This window comes from Limulus polyphemus, unplaced genomic scaffold (genome assembly GCF_000517525.1).
Source record: "Limulus polyphemus unplaced genomic scaffold, Limulus_polyphemus-2.1.2 Scaffold1289, whole genome shotgun sequence".
Lineage (NCBI taxonomy): Eukaryota > Metazoa > Arthropoda > Merostomata > Xiphosura > Limulidae > Limulus > Limulus polyphemus.
In genome coordinates this window covers 186,928-208,543 of record NW_013666899.1, presented here as the reverse complement: position 1 = coordinate 208,543, position 21,616 = coordinate 186,928, and the positions used below count along the sequence as shown (strand labels likewise).

At 34.5% G+C, this 21,616-nt stretch overlaps 1 protein-coding gene across 2 annotated transcripts in view; it reads right to left on the bottom strand.

The window, feature by feature from the left end:
• The window catches only part of LOC106462951 (ras-related protein Rap-1b-like), a 33,511-nt gene extending 12,674 nt beyond the window's left edge, over window positions 1-20,837 (bottom strand). Inside the window, exons 1-2 of one of the 2 annotated variants that reach the window (XM_022390352.1) lie at window positions 20,488-20,837; window positions 20,028-20,234 (exon numbers count right to left, since the gene is read on the bottom strand). In XM_022390352.1, the coding sequence (XP_022246060.1) occupies window positions 20,028-20,169 (142 nt within the window). In that variant the 5' untranslated portion in view covers window positions 20,170-20,234; window positions 20,488-20,837. Of the gene's footprint in view, window positions 1-20,027 lie in introns of both variants that reach the window. The other variant, XM_022390351.1, reaches the window with a different exon arrangement.
• Window positions 20,838-21,616: the final 779 nt, after the last annotated feature.

Here is a 21,616-nt window from a genome sequence, read left to right as displayed (position 1 = left end):
GGCTTTGGAGCCTCCTCCACAGACATTGCACCGAGAATGGCGACAGATAACGCTTCAACAAATCAGACGTCTAACTGGCAGTATGTGGCGCAGGGTTGCAGCAGTCATCCAGGCAAACGGTGGATATACCCGATATTGACTTTTCGATGACTAATTATCAATGTGTGGGTCATGATTGACATTTTGTAATGTGATTTGACAATTCAATAACGTTTTTGAGCTTTCACTGACAATACTTATTAAAGATAATTTTAAGCGTGAAAACTGTCCATATTTTGATTTCATGATATGTAAATTAAAAATTGTTATTTTACGGTGATAATCTTGTTTTCTTGTGCCCAATAATGCATAATTTCATTTGATAAACACGACCTGGAAAAAAGTTAAGCACCCCCGTGTTTTTTCAAGTGATTCAGATTCGACGTTCTTGTGACTGATTATAAATTACCATTCAATCTAAATATGAAACTATAACGAAACTATTTGTTCATCTAGCTGAATCGTATCAAACTATTTTTAAATCGTGTTCCTTGTTCTTACAAATCTACTGTTGCAATTATCTTTACAAGAATAAAAAAGGATACAAAACATTTACAGTCCAAAACAAATATAAAATAAATAATAATTCGTCAGAATGAAGAATAATCACAACAAATGTTTTTTTTTAAATTTTAATCATGAATTTAAAGAACATCAACCAATGATATATATACCTAGTTTAATATTACCTAAAGTAAAAACTCTATTTAGCACTTAAACGAAGCATAGTTACAAAAGTTCTGAACACAATCACTACTTTACAAATTATCTTTTTTTTTACACGATATAAATAAATTTGTGTTCATTGCTGTGATTACGCATGCGCTGTGACGTAGCATAATGTAACATATATTGATATTGAAGAGCGTTAGTTTTATACGATGTATAAGCTTTATACTTGCATTAGGATTAAAATTCTACTTTAAAATTGATCATTGTATATTCATAAATATATCAATTAGGCTTAACTTACAATTATTTCGCTTTTTTTAAACCAACTTGAACTATAATCAATATTCTACAAACTAACTAAGTCCATCAAAATAAGGAGCAGAGTCATTTTCGCAGAACTCACATTAACAGTGTCACTTGTTTCTAAAAGAATGAACTTAATTACCACTGTACTGATTATACAGACTCTGTATGATTTATGGTATAATAAATTTAACAGTATTAGTGTATCTAGTGCTTTCAGTTTCTGCCTCTTCGGGTTGGAGTTGGAAGTGGTAGGAAATATCTGTCCAATTTCTCTTATAATTTGTTTATAAGTTTACTCTGGAAATTCCAGCACAAGATTAGAGTCATTATGGGATGTAGGGAATGGTAGCTCTGTTCTTTGTGCGATTAGCAATGTTGGAGTCATTGTGGATGTACGGACTGGTAACTCTGTATGCAAAGCACTATTATAAACACTCTTTCAGGGTCATAATAATGACATCGAGTAGTGGCACAATTTGACACGGTGGTACATCACAGTTGTCTTCCTTCTGGTCATTTATGTGGCATGCGTCAGGTACATAACTTCATGGAATCAAAGACAAGTTGGATATCACCATAAGGTCTATTTTAACCTACATGTGCAGCTACTGAAACGTTATGACATTTACTCAAGATTTTTGTCACTGCTTTTTTGTCAGTTTTATTGGAACTTTGGCGAGGTTCATTGGGCACACGATTAGTTATCTTGCCATGGGTCGACTTCCATTTCTGGCAAATAGACCCTCACCCTCTACATATGCATTTTTATTTACACATGTTGGAGGTGTGTAGGGTTTCATTCTTCCTAGTGGATGGAAAGTACGGAACTCTAACATATCAATATCCTCTTCGTTTTCAAACCCGGGTTTTAGAGGGTATAGGTCTTCGGTACCAACGATAAAGACAGGACAACAGTGTAAAGATGAATTTCAGATTGTCTCAATGGCTGTAAAAATTTGCCCGTTTCTTCTTTCAATTGTAATAGCAAAATTTATGGTAAAAACCTCATCTTGGTGCTATTGCAGGTAGTATCACATGAGGGTTGTAGACTGATGGCAAGTGTTTCATTTCACACTCAGCAGGGTATGGAGGGGGCGGTGGGGAATGATATCGTATGTGGTTACGTGATCCCAAAATAGTGAAGCACGGACCAGAAACCCTCCCTTCTCTCCAGTTTCTAGAATTATGTGGAGAAACGAGATTCTTCCACGGGCTAGGTACAACAGATGAGCTGTGGTGGCACACAAACTGATGAGGTGTTAGATCCACACCTGTTCCAGAGTCACGTGCTGTTTCTGGATTAGTTAAGTCCGGTCCCATCATATTTTTTCCTTTGTAATAATTCTGTTTGGTCACGTTTTCCCTAGTAGAATACGCATCCTTGTTTCGTTCTAAATAATGAGAACCATCGTGACTACAACAAGGGAGTTGGGGTTCTTTATTTTCAACTCCATCACTAGATGCAGACCCCATGTCGTAACAAAGGCTTCTCCTCGTGGAACCTGGACGACTACTAGTTTCGGAACAGGGGCGGCTACACTGGCGAGGATGCTCTCCTAAGATCAACTCATCTTCGCTAGCCAAAGTCCGTACTTCTAACTCGCTCTCATCAACGTCCAAGTCACAGCTTCGACTACCATCGTTGTCGTCAGAAGTATCTGAGACGTATTCGTAGACGAGGTTGAGTTGTTCTTTACTCTTCTTAGACCGTATACTAACCGTTTCTTTACTGATGAAAGGAAAGTTTGTATGGCTCGCAGATGTCCTGTGGTGATGTATATATCTCCCGAATCTGATGTCAAACAGCTAAGATTATAAAAAACTGTTGTATTTATTGATTATTACAAGCAAATACTAGAATATTCATAGATATAAATGTCTTAAAATCATGACACATTTTCAAAAACTTATGTCAAAATAGGATATATTCAATTCTTCTTTTACTTTTATTACATAAAATTAGTTATAACGAAATTAAAACTGTACAATAAAGGAACTGTTATTCGAAATTTGGTTTCGTTTCATCACACCTAAGAATTAATTACCTTGTTTTAGTCATAAGAATGATATATTCTTTGTTACCCTTTTGAACAGTGTTATTTCAAAACTAGAAATGCACGTGAAAGTTTAAAAGAAATATTTTTGTGTAAAAAGTTATTCTATTGCTCATTAGAAACTTAAAAATCTATATTCAAGCAATTTGTTTATTTAACTTCAGTTTAAATACAGAAACCTAATATGGAATAGGTAACCAACCTCAATAGGGGTAAGTGTCTGGGTATCTGATCCATGATGATCAACTAGTCTTGTCGGGCGGTGGTTGATCAGTTCTTCGTCGTAACTAACTCCTTTTGACCTATCTATGTCACACCTGGAATGATGGTCATTCTCACATGGTAGAAAGTTCCTAACTTTCTTTCTGTGCCTAAAAATAGAAAAACACAAGTGAACCTAAAACACAATAACTAAAACTCAAAACACCTTGAGATTTAAGGTTTATGTTTAATTATGTTTTTTTTTCAATAAACAGGTGTTTAAACAAGTGATAAGAGTTCCAAGGGGAGCTAACTAACTATTTTACTGGTGTTGCAAATTTATATCTTTATTTTTATGGGAATAGGTTTATTTAGAATTGCGTAAATCCGGAAATGTTTTGCTTTAACTTACAGATATATAGATGATTTAATTAATATGAATATTCCTGAGATAAATAATTTTATTAACACTATTTATCTGGTAGAATTAGGAATTGAAAATACTTCAATTTCGGATGTAGAGGCAAATTATTTAGATCTAGAAATTAAAATAATTGATAATAATAACAATCTAAATATTTTTGGTAAAAGAAAATATTTTTATTTTCCAATATACGGCTTACCCTCTTATAATAGTAATGTGCCATACTCTTCTGTAGTAAAGTATTATAACTTCACAAATATTCATATTTTGTGATGTTGAAATAGTGATACAAAAATTAATATTCAATGGATTTAATAGAGAAACTCTAAACAAAATTAATGAAATATTTTGTGATAAATATAAAAATGTATTCAATAAATATAAAGAAGTAAAACTTAAGGAGTTTTTGCTGGAAATTTTCGATAAGTGTTTTTAGTTTTTAATAAGGTCGTTTAAACAAGTTGGCACTACTTTTATGCGAATAAACACCTTATCGCATATAAAGGCTTCTGTAAAATCTGAAAATTGGTAGTTACAGTGGACTTGATGGGAGGTGGTTGGGAGTTATACTAGTTAATTTAGATAACTTAATTGGGTTTTTATCTATTGTACTACTAATTAAGTTAAATGAGTGTTTTACTACTATGATGGGAGTTGAAATTCCAACCTCAGGAGGTAAGTTGATCTTACTTACCCTCAAGTGGTAGTATGTTATTTCGTTTTTCTTTTCATTTACTTTGGAGAGCAGTCACCTTTCCACAACTGCCTGCAAGCAGTGAAGGGTGATATAGATGTGGGACGTTGTGGGCAATGAAGGGTGATATAGATGTGGGACGTTGTGGGCTTGAGCACCCACATATCCTAACTTGTATTTCATTTAATATTTTTTTATGAATTCCTTCATGTGAGACTGGCAAATGGAGGTTAAGACTGATAGACGGTGTATCCCCACAGCAACGTGCGTCCTACTTCCGCAGTCACCTCCAAAACCTAGGGCACATTTTATATCCCACGTTATAGCCTGTACCTTGGGCAGAACTTTTAACTGAATGTTGTTTTTGATTATTGTTTGGGCTTTGTTCATTTAAATGTCACCTATTAGAGTTTGGATTTGCTGTTTCTAACATTGTCCTTACTTTTGATTTTTACTTTGCTTGACTGTATAAGTATTAATTTTATATTTATATATATATAACGTTCCTTGAAATTGGAAAAACAATATATATATATATATATATATATATTCGATGACGAGGAACCCACTTTGAGACTAATAATGGCTGGAGACGGCTTGAATGGGTAATGAAGAAAAACTTTAATATAAGTTTAACATAACAGCAAATGCACATATATTAATAATAATTAATAATAATATATATATATATATATTATTCCTTCTTGAACAAGTTAGGAACTAAATAGTTTCGTTGAAACATCTCATCTGACTCGCACTCTGCTACGTAATATATAAATGTTAACGTTGAAGAGATTTTGCGGGTCATGGCAATCGTGTAACACCATTGTGGTCGAGATAATTCTGTACAATACACGCACAGTATGCAGTGGCATTTTCATCCTGGAACATGAAGTTATTGCCAAACCTTGCCCTAGCATATGGCAGAAATGTCGTGCCTACGTGATACTTGTAGGAGGCATCATTCGCGTTTTCCTGGAGGATATAAGGAGCAGTTTGTCCACCATGATGAATAGCTGCCCAAACATGTACTGCACCACCTCCTTTTTGTTCCCTCATCTGTTCTCCAGGAAAACGACGAACACGAATCCTACCATCAACTTTAACAAGCTGGAAATAGGACTCGTCAGAAAAGATGACACGTCTCCAGTGTCATACCTTGGAATGAATGTGTTCATACTATTTCTGTCGTAATGTGTTGCAAGACTTCTTTCGACTTTGACGTGTTAACCTGATCAAAACACGGTTATCTTGGACAGTAGTTTTTGGGCGTCTACCAGTAGAATTTCCTAGAACAATGTTTTCTGTAGTCCGATGACGTTCCAGGATTCTGGATATAGTACTGTTCTGGCAATGTCCGTTTCCTTCATACCATTTTCGGACAGTCGAACAGTTTGCCCTATCAGTTCTAGCATGTGACGAGACACGACTGTATATCAAGTACAGATAAATTATCTGAACAAAGCGTTGATCTGTTTCGAAAAATATTATTCCCAAAGCACACCCTTTTATACAAATTCTCAAAATAACTTGTACAGACTAGAATAACAACTCGTTCATGGTGGTACGATCATACTCTACCTTCTCTGTTGCTACTCGGGCATTTACTCAGGAACTACTCCATGAATGTAGACAATAACATCAATACAGAACAGTGTGCAAACATCTTGGCTGAGATTGTACTGCACCAGTTCTGCTTTAAGCATAAGAAGCCATATTACCAAGTCTGCTTTAAATATATATACTTAATACATGAAGCTTCTTTACCAATTCTAGTTTAAACATGGAGCTACACTGCCAGGTCTATTTTAAATATATGAAGCTACATTATGAGATTTACTTTGAATATATGAAGTTAATTCACCGGTCGATTTTAAATATATAAAGTTAATATGCCGGGTCTACTTTAACTAAATGGAACAAGTCTAATTTAAATATACGAAGCTACATTACAAAGTCTACTTTAGATGTACGAAGCTACGTTACCAGGTGTACTTTAAATATATGAAAATAAAATACCACGTGTACTTTGAATATATATGAAGCTAATATAAGAGTCTATCTTAAATATATGAACTTGGTATACCAGAACTACTTTGAATGTGTAAAACTACCAAGTCTACTTCAGATATACAAAGCTACATTACCAGGTATACTTTAAATATATGAAAATACATTACCAGGTCTACTTTCAGTATATGTTAATATATGAATATGACTTACCCCGTTTATTTTGAATATACGAAGTTAATATACAGGTCTCCTTACAGGATGTATGAAGCTAATATACCAGGTATTCTTCAATTATATGATGTTACATTAATAGGTCCACTTTAAATGTATGAAGATACGTTAGCTTTCTGTTTTAAATACATGAAGCTACACTGCGAGATTTAGTTAAATATATGTTGCTAATTTACAAAGAAGACGTTGAATATATCAAGCTGCATTGCCTGGTCTATTTGAAAGATAATAAGCTAATATACAAGGTCTACTTCAAATATATACATGAAGCTATATTACCACTACTATTTTATATGTATGACGCTAATATATCACGTCAACTTTAAACATAAGAAGCTAAATTGCCACTTCTACCTTAGGTATATCAAACTACTTTACAGGGTCTGCTTTAAAAATATGAAGCTACATTACCAAGTATACTTCAAATATATGAAGTTGTTTTATCAGGTCAGCTGTAAGATATGAGCTTTTATTACCAGGATTAATTTAAATATAGTAAACTACATTACAATTTCGACTTTAAATATGTGAAGCTACTTTACTATGTCTATTTTAAGCAAGTCTACTTTCATGTGAAACTACTTTTCATATTTGAAGCTATATTGCCATTTTCCTTAATGTTTTAAGCTACATTACATTATCAAATATATCAAGCTACCTTAACAGGGCTACATTAAATATGTAAAGATACGTTACCAGATCTACTTTAAATTGTAAATATCTCAAGCTGCAATAACAAGTTTACTTTTGAATTTATCAAGTTATTTTAACAGTCTACTTTGTAACACATGAAACTAACATAACAGGTCTACTTTTAAATACATGAAACTACTTTACCAATTCTACCTTAAAACATATAAAGATGCATTACCAGATTACTTTAAATAAAAGGAGCTACATTGCCAGGTCTACCTTAAGTATATATAGATTCATTTACAGCACCATCAGTTTCTTTTATAAAGTTAAAGTAAAACCACAGAACATAAATAAATAAAAACTTAAATATTTTAATGAATCTAAATTTCAAATGGACGGCATTTGCCTGTTGTAGAAACCTACAAATGTAGAGGACGACGTTTCGAAAGCCTTTCGTCTTCAGAAGAAACGCCGCCCTAAGGGTGGATGTTTGTCTAATCTTAGTATTCATACTTCATTGAAAAAAAAATTAGAAAAAAGGAACATTTTCTTCAAAAATGATTTCTTTTTTTCTGGGGAGTGCTGTACGGGAAAAGTGTTCGGATTTTGCACTTTAGTCATATGCAACTCATTGCATCAAAAATGATTCTATGCACAGAACTCAAAATTTTCATAAATTTTTCTAATATAAACTGTAATGTTTTTTATATATTAAATGCGGTACCGTTTGTTGAAAATAAGTTGTTTTTTTTAAAGAATTCCACTCGCTCAGTACTACATTTAAAAACTTCATCAATAAAGATATAACCAAACCCTCACGTATAGTCCTAGTGAAAGTCGTGTTCTTGTTTTGATGAGAGTACTTTTATTTAACATTGTGTTCTGTTATAAAAAATGTTTTTTGCACATGTTATAGTTATTTTTTTCTAATTGTCTAAATCTTGAATACCCAAAGTGTGAAATATCTTTGTGGTGCCATTTAGTAGGTGGCGCAGGAGTTTTGGTTACATACATAGATACTGACATACACACTACGTCTATTATAGTATGATGAATGAAGGTATAGCAGGAAACAAATCGCCAGTTTCTTAAGGAAAGGCCTAAATTGTAGCTTACTTTTATTTGCTGTTATTAAAATATGTAAATTTTACTGTTACAGTATAAAGAACAACTTGGAAGATAAAAAAAAAAATTAAAAGTTACTCTCTGACCCAATTCATTAATATTCGATGATAAGAAGTTACACATTAGAAACCCACATTTTTTATGCCTTGACGATGACATATCGTAAAATGACTATTACGGACTTGTAACCATTAAAGTAATGGGGCCCCCAAGCAACATGCTTTATAAGTAGCTTAGAAAAATGTATAGAAAGTCTGGTTTCTTGGACCCTGCCCCCCAGTAGCACAGCGGTATGTCTGCGGACTTACAACGCTAGAAACCGGGTTTCGATACCCGTGGTGGGCAGAGCACAGATAGCCCATTGTGTAGCTTTGTGCTTAACTTCAAACAAACTCTTGGACCCTATCGGTAATTATAGGGTTAGCATTAATCTATTCAATAACATTTTCTTACATTTGGTTCTTATTCAGCCTTCTCTGCCATCTGTGAAATGAATTTATTCCTCTTTGTTTATTTCTTCGTTGATCATTACAACAAGTTAATTTCGCAATTTCTAATTTTTTGAAGACAAACAATATTGTAGTTATGACTAACAGAAAACAATCTCATTGCCGTAGGAGTTGTCAGGCCACTACCACATTGCCATTTCTAGGTGTGGGGGCGGGGGAGGTCTGGGGCATACCCCCCAGGAAATGTTTGAAAATTTAATGCTATGAGATTGGATCTTGTAACCGGTTCTTATTGGTTGCTCCATAAGATTTGAAATTCCCCTGAACATATGCACGAGTCCAGTGTTTTGATAAAAAAAAAAAATTCTGTTGCTTTAAATTTCTTTTTTCATTTCAATGTTTTTACGCAGTCTTTCTGTGCATAGCCATAAACATCTAGTAAACAGTTCCACCACCAATGTTTTGACTAATGTTGCCTGACCAAATATGTATTGGGCTATGACAATCATTTTTACACTAGGAAAATATGAAAGTTAGATGGTTCAAATGTGCTAATAATACAAAGGTACGTTAGTAACACGTACATTAGTCATCATTAAACGTTGTTACCTTGTGGCAGAATGTGAATCCTTTAAAAAGTGTTTAAAATTAAGATTATTATAACTAAGGGAGAAAATGTATTGAAATAATCCTTCGGAGCTAAATGACACTTAATATATGAATTAATCATCTTATATGAATATAAACTAATTTTATCGCATACTAGATAACTTGCTACCGATCTCTTTCAGTTAAGCCTTCATTTCGCATTATTAAGGCGCTAAAATGGAAACGACTGTTTGTTCATTCAAGCCCGGTCTTTTTCTCTTGCAAATTGAATCAAAATTGATTTAGTAACTTCCTCACAAGAATGTGACCCCAGATATTCAGAAGAAGAACTCTGATATATATATATATATTAAAACAATTATGGGATGTAACCAATATATTTCTTGCATTATTCTCGTCAGATGAAAAAATACAACATGTCAAAGTAAAACAGCGTAGGAAAAATAAGCTGCAAAACCGAGTAGACTGTTTGCTCAGATCCACGACATCCTATAGGATTATCGAATGTCGGTTGAAATATGAGTACTACAATCGGTTGGTAAGACTTAAAACAACCACAAAAAGCAATGTCAGTCTATTAGTGTTTCGAAACCCTTATGAGCCAACAACATGTCGGTCATAATGTCGAATTCCGCCCGATGCAAAACTTGGAATGCATCTGTTTCAGTTCTTATTTTTCGAATAGTTTTGAATATTTGAGTGAAACGGGAGCAGTTAGTTTGTACACTAGATAATCTATCAGTTCAATTATATTTTTGATCATATAACTTTTGGTCATTATGTATGGAACACATTTCAAGAAATAGCAAAGAAATAAATTAAGCAGGATTTTTCTACAGTAATAGTTTAATTTCCCTCTTACTATAAAACAGTAAAACCGTCAGTTTTTCATGTTATGTATCATCTCGCAGAACGAGTCTCAAAAAAATGGATATCGGAGCAAAATTGTTAAACGGCTATCAGCACTATTTTTCTGTAATTATTAACTGATAGAGGGGAGGGAATGCAGCTTGTCAACAGCATCCATCACGAGCTCTAACGCTACTCTTGTCGGAGGGAATAATGGGCCTTCACTAATTTCCTAATAAAGAACCCATGACCCAATTTGTGGATCACTTTTTTTATTTTCTTTTTTTTTTCGGAAAAGGGACGCAGACCTAGAATCCGGCAAGCTAGCTACCCATTAGGGACATGATAAGCCCAAGTCTTTAAATAAAATCGTATTTTCACTTACCAGAACGTTGACATTTAATCAGATCTTAATCTTTAAGTAAACTATATTTAACCAAAATTTAACAATTTAACACCTATAAATCATGTGTATATATATCTCTAAGTTTTGTGTTTAAGTCATAGTTAACTGACTCCTAATCATGTGTACGTATCTCTAGTCTCTAAAAGCTGTATTTAAGCCGTAGTTGACTGCCTTTGACTTTTAATAATATCTATGTATCTCTAAAAGCAGTATTTAAGCCGAAGTTTATTACCCTTGACTCCTAACCATGTGTAGTTCTTTGAGCAAGCTGTGTTTATACCGGAAATGACTGTACTTAACACCTACTTACACATAAATCTATCAGGAAATCATATAATTAATTGCGTAGCATGCTATCAAAGGATCAGAAGACCTAAGGTTCGAGATTGAGATATTCCGCTGAGTACGCTCCACGTTTTCAATTGTGGACGTATTATGAACGTGACAGTCGTGTGAGTGGCCAGTGTCGCTCACTGGTTACCCTTGTTCTGGTCAACTTATCTAAATTAGAGACACTTTTGTTTGGTTGTTAGTCTCTGATCTGGCTATTTCAGCCCAAATATATTAATCTGACGTTCAGGTTGAACGTATCAACTCGGCAAGCTGTGTTTAAACCGCAGTTGTTTATAGTATATGGGCCACGTTATTAATACAAGGTATCCTGTAAAGACTGAATTAAAATTTAGGTTAAGTCATCAATTATCACCTTTGATCGAAATTCGGTGGTGATTAATTTCAGACAAAGTAGTGATTCTAAATATGACGTGCTAATGACTAAAGTATCTGGGTTTGTTTTCATTTGAAACTTTATTTGTTTCAATAGAACACTAATACTCTCTGACAATGAAATCCGCATGCATGGAGTTTTTGTCATGAAGTTTTATTTACAAATACATATCACACTCCAAATACAATGAATGTTGTTATTTTGTTAAGTTTTCCTGGTGGCACAATACACAGTGATGTGTAATGAAGAAGCTTCCACTTATATTTACTCAACATGCTCTTCTCCACTAAAACACATTCCCTATAACATAGAGGAACATTCCATGTTAGGTATCAAAAAGCTTCTTTGCGTTACAAACACAGTTTAAGAGAAAACGAAACTACTTGTTCATCTAGCTGGATCGTATGAAACTATAACAAAACTACTTGTCCATTTAGCTGGATCGCATGAAACTATAACGAAACTATTTGTTCATCTAGCTGGATCGTATGAAACTATAACAAAACTATTTGTTCATCTAGCTGGATCGCATGAAACTATAACGAAACTACTTGTTCATCTAGCTGGATCGTATGAAACTATAACGAAACTATTTGTTCATCTAGCTGGATCGCTTTTTAAGGCAAACTATATAATTTGAAGTAGGGGACATCTACTTGGCGCCCTCAATTTATGAGCCTCGCATCCTCCCAGTGACAAAGCGGTATGTCTGCGGAGTTACAACGCTAGAAACCGGGTTTCGATACCCGTGGTGGGCAGAACACAGATAGCTTTAAGCACAAAGCTACACAATGTTCCAAACAAACAAACAAACTTTTCTAAATCGTCGCCCCCCAGTGGCACAGCGGTATGTCTGCGGACTTACAACGCTAGAATCAGGCTTTCGATACCCGTGGTGGGCAGAGCACATATAGCCCATTGTGTAGCTTAAACATAAATTCTGTTATTCAAATTGCCCATTGCGTAGCCTTGTGCTTAACTTCAACCAAATAAACTTATTGAATAATATCCTCTTTTATTGAAAAGAAAATCTTATCATATATCAGTACAGTGCGAACAAGAATATTTTGTTTTCTACTCGTGAGTTAATAATCTAAAATTCTCAAAGCGACTTGAACCAATAATCTTTTCGTCCGTTTTGTTACGCTGCCGATGTACGGTTGATTCATATCTCCAACTGCAGCTTCATCTTCCACAAAAGACACCCACCCACCACCCCCCACACACACACACTGGTGTTTTAATCAAAAGGGATTACACAATGTTCATAAAATATTAACGTTCGAGTTGATTATTGTCTGTTTATAAATGAACGTCATATCTGAGTTAAATTATAATGAATTAGCATATTATCTACATAAGACTTGTACTTGATTTTTAATTACATCACTTTCAGATTCATTGCAAAATAAGGATGTTGAAAACAGCAACCCAAATCACCAGAAGAACGACTATATTACACAAACATTTACGCAACATTAGCTGCTTTTCAATTATTACTTATATCGTCTAAGGTTTCTTCATTTCAAGTTTCTGAGCAGAAAAGAGGACATTTGTATGCAAATAAAAGCAGTTTCACATCCTATGTTCTATGACTGTTCCCCTGGTTTTTCATATAAAAAGTATTTTGGGCAGAGCGTCAAATAATAGTAAAAGCATCCACACCAAATTTATTTGATCGTCTCTGTCACTGTAATAGGCAACTAAGGTTTATAGCGAGAAAGACTTGAATATTAAAGTCATTAAATACGACCATTAACAGTAAAATCTGTAATTCTCTTTCTGACTCCCCTTTCAAGGAAGTCATACCTTTCTTTTCAGTAAACTAAAATTATTCGTATTCTAGGCTGGGGATTACATGTTCGATGTCGTAAAAGTTTGGTAGGCTTGTATTAAGTTTCAAGACACAATAAATCGTATAAATTGTACGATACATTGTATCTTGAAACTTAATTCAAGTCGCTCCAAATTGTACGATACATTGTATCTTGAAACTTGATTCAAGTCGCTCCAAATTTTCAAGTCGCTCCAAATTGTACGATACATTGTATCTTGAAATTTGATTCAAGTCGCTCCGTACGATACATTGTATCTTGAAACTTGAAAAATTTTCAAGTCGCTCCAAATTGTACGATACATTGTATCTTGAAATTTGATTCAAGTCGCTCCTTAAGTTTCAAGACATGACTTTACTTCATGATTTACGAAAAATATAAATAACTTTTATGTTCAAAAGTTGAATTAAACTACAAAATTCCTTTCCAGTTGGAAAGATCTGTGTTGCGCGGACTAAGGTAAAAAAAAAGGGTAACCGTAATAAAATTTCTTTCGTTTTTTCATAAAGCCGTTTAATGTTTGAAACGTTTATACTCTGAAAACATCGCTTGCAGTAATTGTTAAATAGTCTACATAATTTAGGCCATTAGATATTATACTTAAACTATAGAATTGTTTTATTATCATCTCCAAACAATGAAATTTTGAATTATCCAATTCAAGTCTACTTAACGTATCTATTTGTCTTTTTTTTATCATATTCACTGTATTTCTCCTCTATATAAGAGTTTTGTTATACTTTTACCTTGCACTAATTATAACGGTTTCTTTGTTTCAGTATTATGTACTGACTTATACAAAGAGCTGTTGATGTCTCTAATTTTTGAATTTATTGCTACGGAGAAGTTAGCGCCCACACTAACTCTTTGGCTACTTTTGAATTGCCGAATATGAGGAGTTGACTCATGAACCAAAAGTCCGGAATGCGTTTGTGTGTTTTTGTTTGACAAGGAACTGTGAACCATGAACTATTGGATTCACAGTCCGAGCACGCAAACCACTAGGCAACATCTGGTTATTGACAAGGGTGAAAGCTCACAACTTGACTTGTGGCTTTATTTTACTCTCATAGAAATTATAATTGTGTTCATTAAACAAGTCCTGTGTAAGAAAAAAAAAATGGTTGGCTGTTTTATTATTAAACACAAAGTTGCATAATGGGCCATTTGTCCTGTGTCCACTACGAATATCGAAATCTAATTTTTAGTGCTATAAGCCATCAGACTTACCACTGAGCCATTAGAGGGAAAAAAGTATTATCACCAATATCAAGTTATCTGTGTGTGTGTGTGTTATGCGTGTGCGCGTGTGAAAGCATATATAGTAAATATCTGTAAAACAAGGTTTCTGTCCTCCCTAATGTCGTATAAAACATCTCGGAGATAGTCAAGTCAAGTAAGCAAAGATTATAACGATGTCCGAGAACCTATATATTTACTATGAATTCATACACTACCCATCAAGTTTTATATTTGGTTTTTCTAACAAACTGTACAATAGTTCAATCACTTTCAATACGTTTTAAATTATTTTAAACAATTATATTTTTTCTAGTCTACGAGTCTCACAAACTCTGTCAATAAATCCTATATATTTTGTATTGTAAGCATCTGGTAATAACGTTTGTTTGTAATTAAGCACAAGGCTACAGAATGGGCTATCTGTGCTCTGCCCACCACGGGTATCAAAACCCGGATTCTAGCGTTGTAAGTCCGCAGACATACCGCTATGCCACTGGGGGGGGGGAGCTCTGGTAAAAACAATGGACCAATTTAACACTGTTAGTCCAAAGTAGATCTTTGTTGAGCTATTGGGAGATTTCAGAAGCAAAATTGCGTAAAATTAGAGCTGTTGTTCCCCAGAAGATGGCAGGCAGATAGCAAACTATCTGCGTGTTAAGATTGTGACCTTCACTTGGACGTATGCATCAGGTTATGCAGGGGTAAAGCTAAACGAGGAAGCTGACAAGCTCGCAAGGGAAGACTCTTTACCAAATTATGTACTCTGGTAGGATATTACCTTCCTCTGCACTTGTAAGACGAAAGCGGTAACCATGGAAGGTCTTCATTGACATTCGGAGGAAAACGAGATTGTTGGAAAACAAAATATATTATAATGTAGCTAGGAAACCAGAAGATTGGGGATGAATGTAAGAGTATACAGTCAGAATATCGCTGGTAACATCAGTCAAGGAACTCCGCCTCCACACGAGGAGTCGGAGCCTAGTAGCACAACGCCTGGGATTGTCACCTAGTACTCAACTCAACTCATTAGAATACTTTCTGTTATTTAGAATTGTTGCTCACTTTCAGCCATATTTATAATATCAAGATAACTGAAATAAATATCAGTGTTACATATTCTTGATATGTGACGTGCAACAATGGGTGTATACCCAAACCTGATGGTAACTATTATTTTAAACACATGGAAAGATATCAAACGGTAGACCAAATATATATATATTTTGCCACAGCATGGCCAATAAACGCTTACCTTTCATATTTTGCCACAGCATGGACATGTACATTTATAAAAAAGCCAATAAACGCTTACCTTTCGGCACACCATCTTTGAGGTAAATAGAGATTTTTACTCTAAAAATTGATTTCAAAATATGTAAATACTTAATTTTCAATTTAACTGTATGTTTTCCAATATAATATGCTCTGTTGTAACTACTTCACAGGGTGTGGATGGATCTTCACTGAAATTGGTATGGAAGCTAGTTCAATAGGTTCATGCGGAGGAACGTATAAATGTTCAGTTTTGCATTTTGAGTTTTGCGGTTTTTATGGGCTTTTTTGCATTTTTTTATCACTACTTCATCTCTTGGATGGATTATCACCAAATTTTGTATAGAGGTTTATTAGGTTCATATGGGGGTACATACGAAGTTTCAGTTTTGCGTTTTTTACAACTACTTCGCCACCAAATTTGGCATGAAGGTTTGTTGGGTCTATGCGTAATTACATACAAATATGTGAGTTCACGTTTTGTGTTTCGCTGTTTTTATGGGAGTTTTTGTGTTTTTTACAATTACATGTAAGGGAAGCAACTCTTCATGTCCTAAGATAACCTTTCATTAATCATGAATTTACATAACTTCTGTCCAGGGGACGGGTACTTCAGCCAGTTTAAAATATTCTTAGACATCGCCACAAGCCTAGTCTGAACCAATAGTTGGTCCGCTATTGTTGCAACAGTAAATAGCACATTCAAGAATATCCCGGTTTAATTATCTACATTTAACTTTCAAACAGTTATTATTGCAACAGTAATATCATATTAAAGAATATCCCGGTTTAATTATCTACACTGTAACTTTCAAACAGTTATTATTGCAACAGTAACATCATATTAAAAAATATCCCGGTTTAATTATCTACACTTAACTTTCAAACAATTACTATTGCAACAGTGATATCATATTAAAGAATATCCCGGTTTAATTATCTACATGTAACTTTCAAACAATTATTGTTGCAACAGTAACATCATATTAAAGAATATCCCGGTTTAATTACCTACACTCAACTTTCAAACAATTATTATTGCAACAGTGAAAACATATTAAAGAATATCCCGGTTTAATTATCTACACTCAACTTTCAAACAATTTTCTTGATACTTTCTAGCCAAAATAAAAGTAATCATTACTATCCTCTTTTTTCTAGAGTGTACAGAGAGAGGGAGTTATTTACAATCTATTTAACCTATGTGTATATGTTAATATATTGGAGAATCGTCACAGACGCGAATCGTGGTGTCAGGAGCAACATGTTTAGCGCCTATATGTTTGATTAACAGCGAGTTCCCGACAATGTCGTTACAGATATATTATGTTTATAAATATATATATATTATATAAAAAAGGCGTTCTGAAAGTATTTATATGTACCATGAGAATATTCAACGATGTATTTGTGTTTTGTATTTATAGTAAAGCTACTAATGTAACTGCCGCCGTCCCTAGTTTTGAAATACTGACCAGAGGTAACGCAGCCCACCATCCGTGCTAAGGGATTGCTAAAACTTTTATAACGCACCCACAGCTTAAAATGCGGGTAATATATTGTGGTATTACACGAATTCGAACTTGGCTCGCCAGTTCCAAAATCCAAAGTTCTATCACAGGGCCAGCCCGCACAAACGATGAATATCCAACTTCGAAGAAGGAAACTTTGAATGCTCTTTATCATGGAAACTCAAGATTGTAAAGCCAAGCGCTTAGGAGAGCAACGGGCTCCAAAACCACACCTTAAGCCTATATGGAGCAACGATCTTATTCGTAAAGTGAAGGGAGTCACACAATAAAAAGAAAAACTTTGCGATAAAGCTCGTGATATTTTTGACAAGATAATAAAAGAGGATTTGAAGTTGACAAGGCTTACTAATGTGCACAACCTTCCAATAAAAGTTCGAAATCAATGGCTGTTTTCTTGCGAATCGAAGCAATCCTATTGTATCAGATATCTTTCAAGTGTTTAACGAAACCTAGTCTAAACCAACAGTTGCTCTGTTATTATTGCAATGATAGTATCACAGCAAAGAGTACCCCAGTTTAATTGTCCACACTCAAATTTTAAACAGTTTGCTAATGGCACCACAAAATGAAAACCTGGCGCACACATTCAGGATGATGATCTTAACGTACAGTTGCATTACTATCTTCCATACTTCTGGGCATCAATCACTTTGAGTTATACGCAATGTTGCTTGTAAAGTCTTCTAATAACTCACCAAACATCTAAAGGGAACCAACAATGGTTTCTTGCTTTGTTTGAAGTTATGCACAAAGCTACACCATGGGCTATCTGTGCTCTGCCCACCACGGGTATCGAAACCAGGTTTCTAGCGTTGTAAGTCCGCAGACATACCGCTGTGCCACTGGGTGGGGGGCATGTTTTCTTGCAACTAGATTGTTATATATCTACGTAACAGTTTCATTAAAGTAGAAAGATCCCATGATGCCATGCGGTCTCTCTGGTGCTGAAGTGTGATGTAATTCAATCATTCTGTTTTAAAGTTTTTCTAAAGATCACTTTATTTGAATCCATAAACATTGCTTATTTTTAAGTAGTTTTCCAGGTCGTAAACATTTTCAAGTGATTAATGGAGCTCTAATGGCCTATCATACCTCAAGTCTGCTTGAACATGATCTTGGAAGCCAACAATGAAGTGTCTATGAAAAGTTTGCCTAAACGAGTGGTCTAATATTGACTTCGCAATACTTCGCAGAAGCTTATTACAATGGAAATTGTAGTATTGTGCAATAGTAAGTAATTATGATCATCAGAGTGAGTGTGATCGACGATAGAAGAAATAGCTTCAAAAGCGATACGAGGACTAGAGCATCGGTTTAGATAAAGTACGGTTGATCTTTTTCTTCCCCCCCCCTTCTATATTCTATTTATCGAACACCTAAATAGCTGCTAATGATACAAGAAACTGGTTAAAATTTTTGTTCAACACGTTATGATAAATATCTATAGCGTAGAAAGTGATACTGGTTTATAACGTGCAATACTTGCTTAAATCTCTTGCTAAGACATCACTTCGACATTCGTTTACCGACATATCCTCTGCTCTGCCTTTTCGTATCCTAACGACACGTTGGAAATTTTCGATAATCTCAATCGTTTTGCTATGTTAACGTGAGGCTATGTTCTTATATATCACTATTTCTATGTAATTCATACATTCTTCCAAAAGTTTTCTGTAAAGAAGACATTCTTTGAATTCACAACTATAGTTTTTTTCAAAGATTTTCGGGTCGTAAACATTCTCTAAAACAGCCTTTATTTCAGGTTTCCCAAGTGGAAAACAGTCTGTATTCGTGCTTTTCTTCACTAATGCCAGCTTGGAAACTTTCTATGATAGTACTTAGTTGTTTTTTTTTATATATATAATTAAATAATCGTGTGTTTCTTGGCTGTTGCCTGGTTGGAAATATCTTATCCAAGTATACATAAGATTACCTCTGTATTACATTGTTCTGTATTGGCTGCATTTTTCTTTGCTGTATTTGTTTTCTTTCTGTCGTTAAGCATAAATCTACACTATGGCCTATTTGTGCTGCGCCCGGTTTTTAGCGTTATAAGTCTTCAGAATTACCGTTGAGCCACTGGGGGGAAGAGAGTAGGCACATATTTTTTTTAAACATTTTTGTAAACAGCTTGTGAAACCTAACAGTTAACCTATACAGTGTTCAAAATACTAACATTCGGTAAATAATAAACTGGGAAGTCAATATATTGGAAATAACCTTTGAAATAAAACAGTTTTTCTTGTTAAAACGTACACATTTTAAAAACTATTTTGTAAAACTTAAAAGTTAAAGTTAGAAGCCTTAATTGAAAAAATAAAAGCTTCAAAAAGTTTAAAAGTTAAATAAAGAACATTACTAAGACTTAATGTAGAAGAAGGAGACAGCTAGCTAAACCAGTGAATAATTTAAAAGTATAGACCAGCAATGTCATACAGGTAAAACGTAATATAAAAAGTAAACATAGGACGGTGGTTGAAATGGTACAAACACACAGTTTGTTCAGACAACTCAGAACAAAGATCTGTTAAACAGTAAAACAAATGAGCATTTCAAAAAGCATTAATTATTATCTATAAGCAAAGTCATATTCAAAGAAACAGTCAGATAAATAAAATGATATGCAGACATGAAATTGAAAAAGAAAAAAAATAAGACAAAGAAAGGCGACTAAAGTAAGCTGGTAAACACAATTAATTAATGATTACCAGGCATTTGCATGGTATGTCGGTAGTAATCCTCCACTGTAGGTTTGTAAGTAGATGAGTAGAAACCTTCTAGGTATTGGACTACCAGCGATGTCTTCCCTACTCCACCAGCACCAAGGACTACAAGCTTATACTCCCGCATGGCTTCTTACACGTGATGTGACTGTCCATCAAACGTTATTGACCACCACTAGGGTTAGCTAACAACTAAATATGGAGACAGTTTTCAATAATGAAATATTATTCTCTGTTTAGGTTTCTGTTTCGATGATTTATTGAAGTGGTGAAACTATACTTTTTTGCTCTTGGATATTCTCTTCCATATTCGAGTTTCTCAAGTAAACTTTAAATTTAAAACAACTCGTACAAGACCAATTAGGTTATTAGAACTATTTTAATTTTTTAATAAAACTCACTACAAACATGATAAAACTGATGAATGATGCTGGCACTTCCTTACCTATGTTAACTTGTTTAACACGCTATGAGTTGGTAGATATGATTCTCCCAATCTGCCGCTAGAGTGCGTCATTATTTTTCCATTATCGATCTTTTGATTGTCAAAATGAGACTAGAATATAAAACCGCATTAAGTTTCTTTTCCTTTTAAATTACGTACGAAATATTCCTTAAACTATAGTTCACAAAGCAACTGTTGAACCAAAAATCAAGTATATTTCGTCATAGAAAAGGAACATTGACTGCAAACGGTATTCTTGTAAAGGTAAAAAAAATATATATAAAAAACTGGTGTATAAATATCAATACACCAGAATCTATATAACGGCCAGTGTATGCAGTCCGCTAGAAGTTTCTACAATATTCACGTAGCGCTAACTTTAGTGCTTCCTTATCTCCTAAAACCTTGAAACTGGACTAGCGGTGCAGCCACGGCGCATACCACTCCCCGTTGCTATAGAAACATACAAGCCATAATACGCTAATCTCTGCCGTAAGGTACAATGCCGAAATGGAGTACGTGATACCTCTCAACCATTCTAAAAATCATCTGATATTAATTCATCTGTGAAACTCAGCAGCGAATATGCTCTTGCCAGATGTTTTCAAGTATTTATGGCATTTAACACTTTGAAAACATTAATATATATTGTGAGGAAAAGAAACGTGCCAAATAGATTGGCAGAGTCCCCCCAACCTCCAAAAAAAAAAAAAAGAACTTAGTCGCTTTACCGGTGCTTTATTTTTTTCTGGGAAGAAAAGGTTTTGTTCGAATTTCGCGCAAAGCTTCACGAGGGATATCTGCGCTAGCCGTCCCTAATTTAGCAGTAAAAGACTTGATGGAAGGCAGCTATTCATCACCACCCTCCGCCAATTTTACCAACGCATAGTGAGATTGATCGTCACATTATAACGCCCCAACAGCTGAAAGGGGTGCATGTTTGGTGGGACGGGGATTCGAACCCACGACCCTCAGATTGCGAGTCAAGCGCCCTAACCACCTAGTCAAGCGAAGTTTAGATGGTTAATTGGGAGTTTCTATCAAATGTTCCCCAAGAATTTGCTTAAATTAAATGTTTATGTTAAGTCTGGTTCGTGGTGACGAAACGTGCTGGATCGCGTGTTCTAAT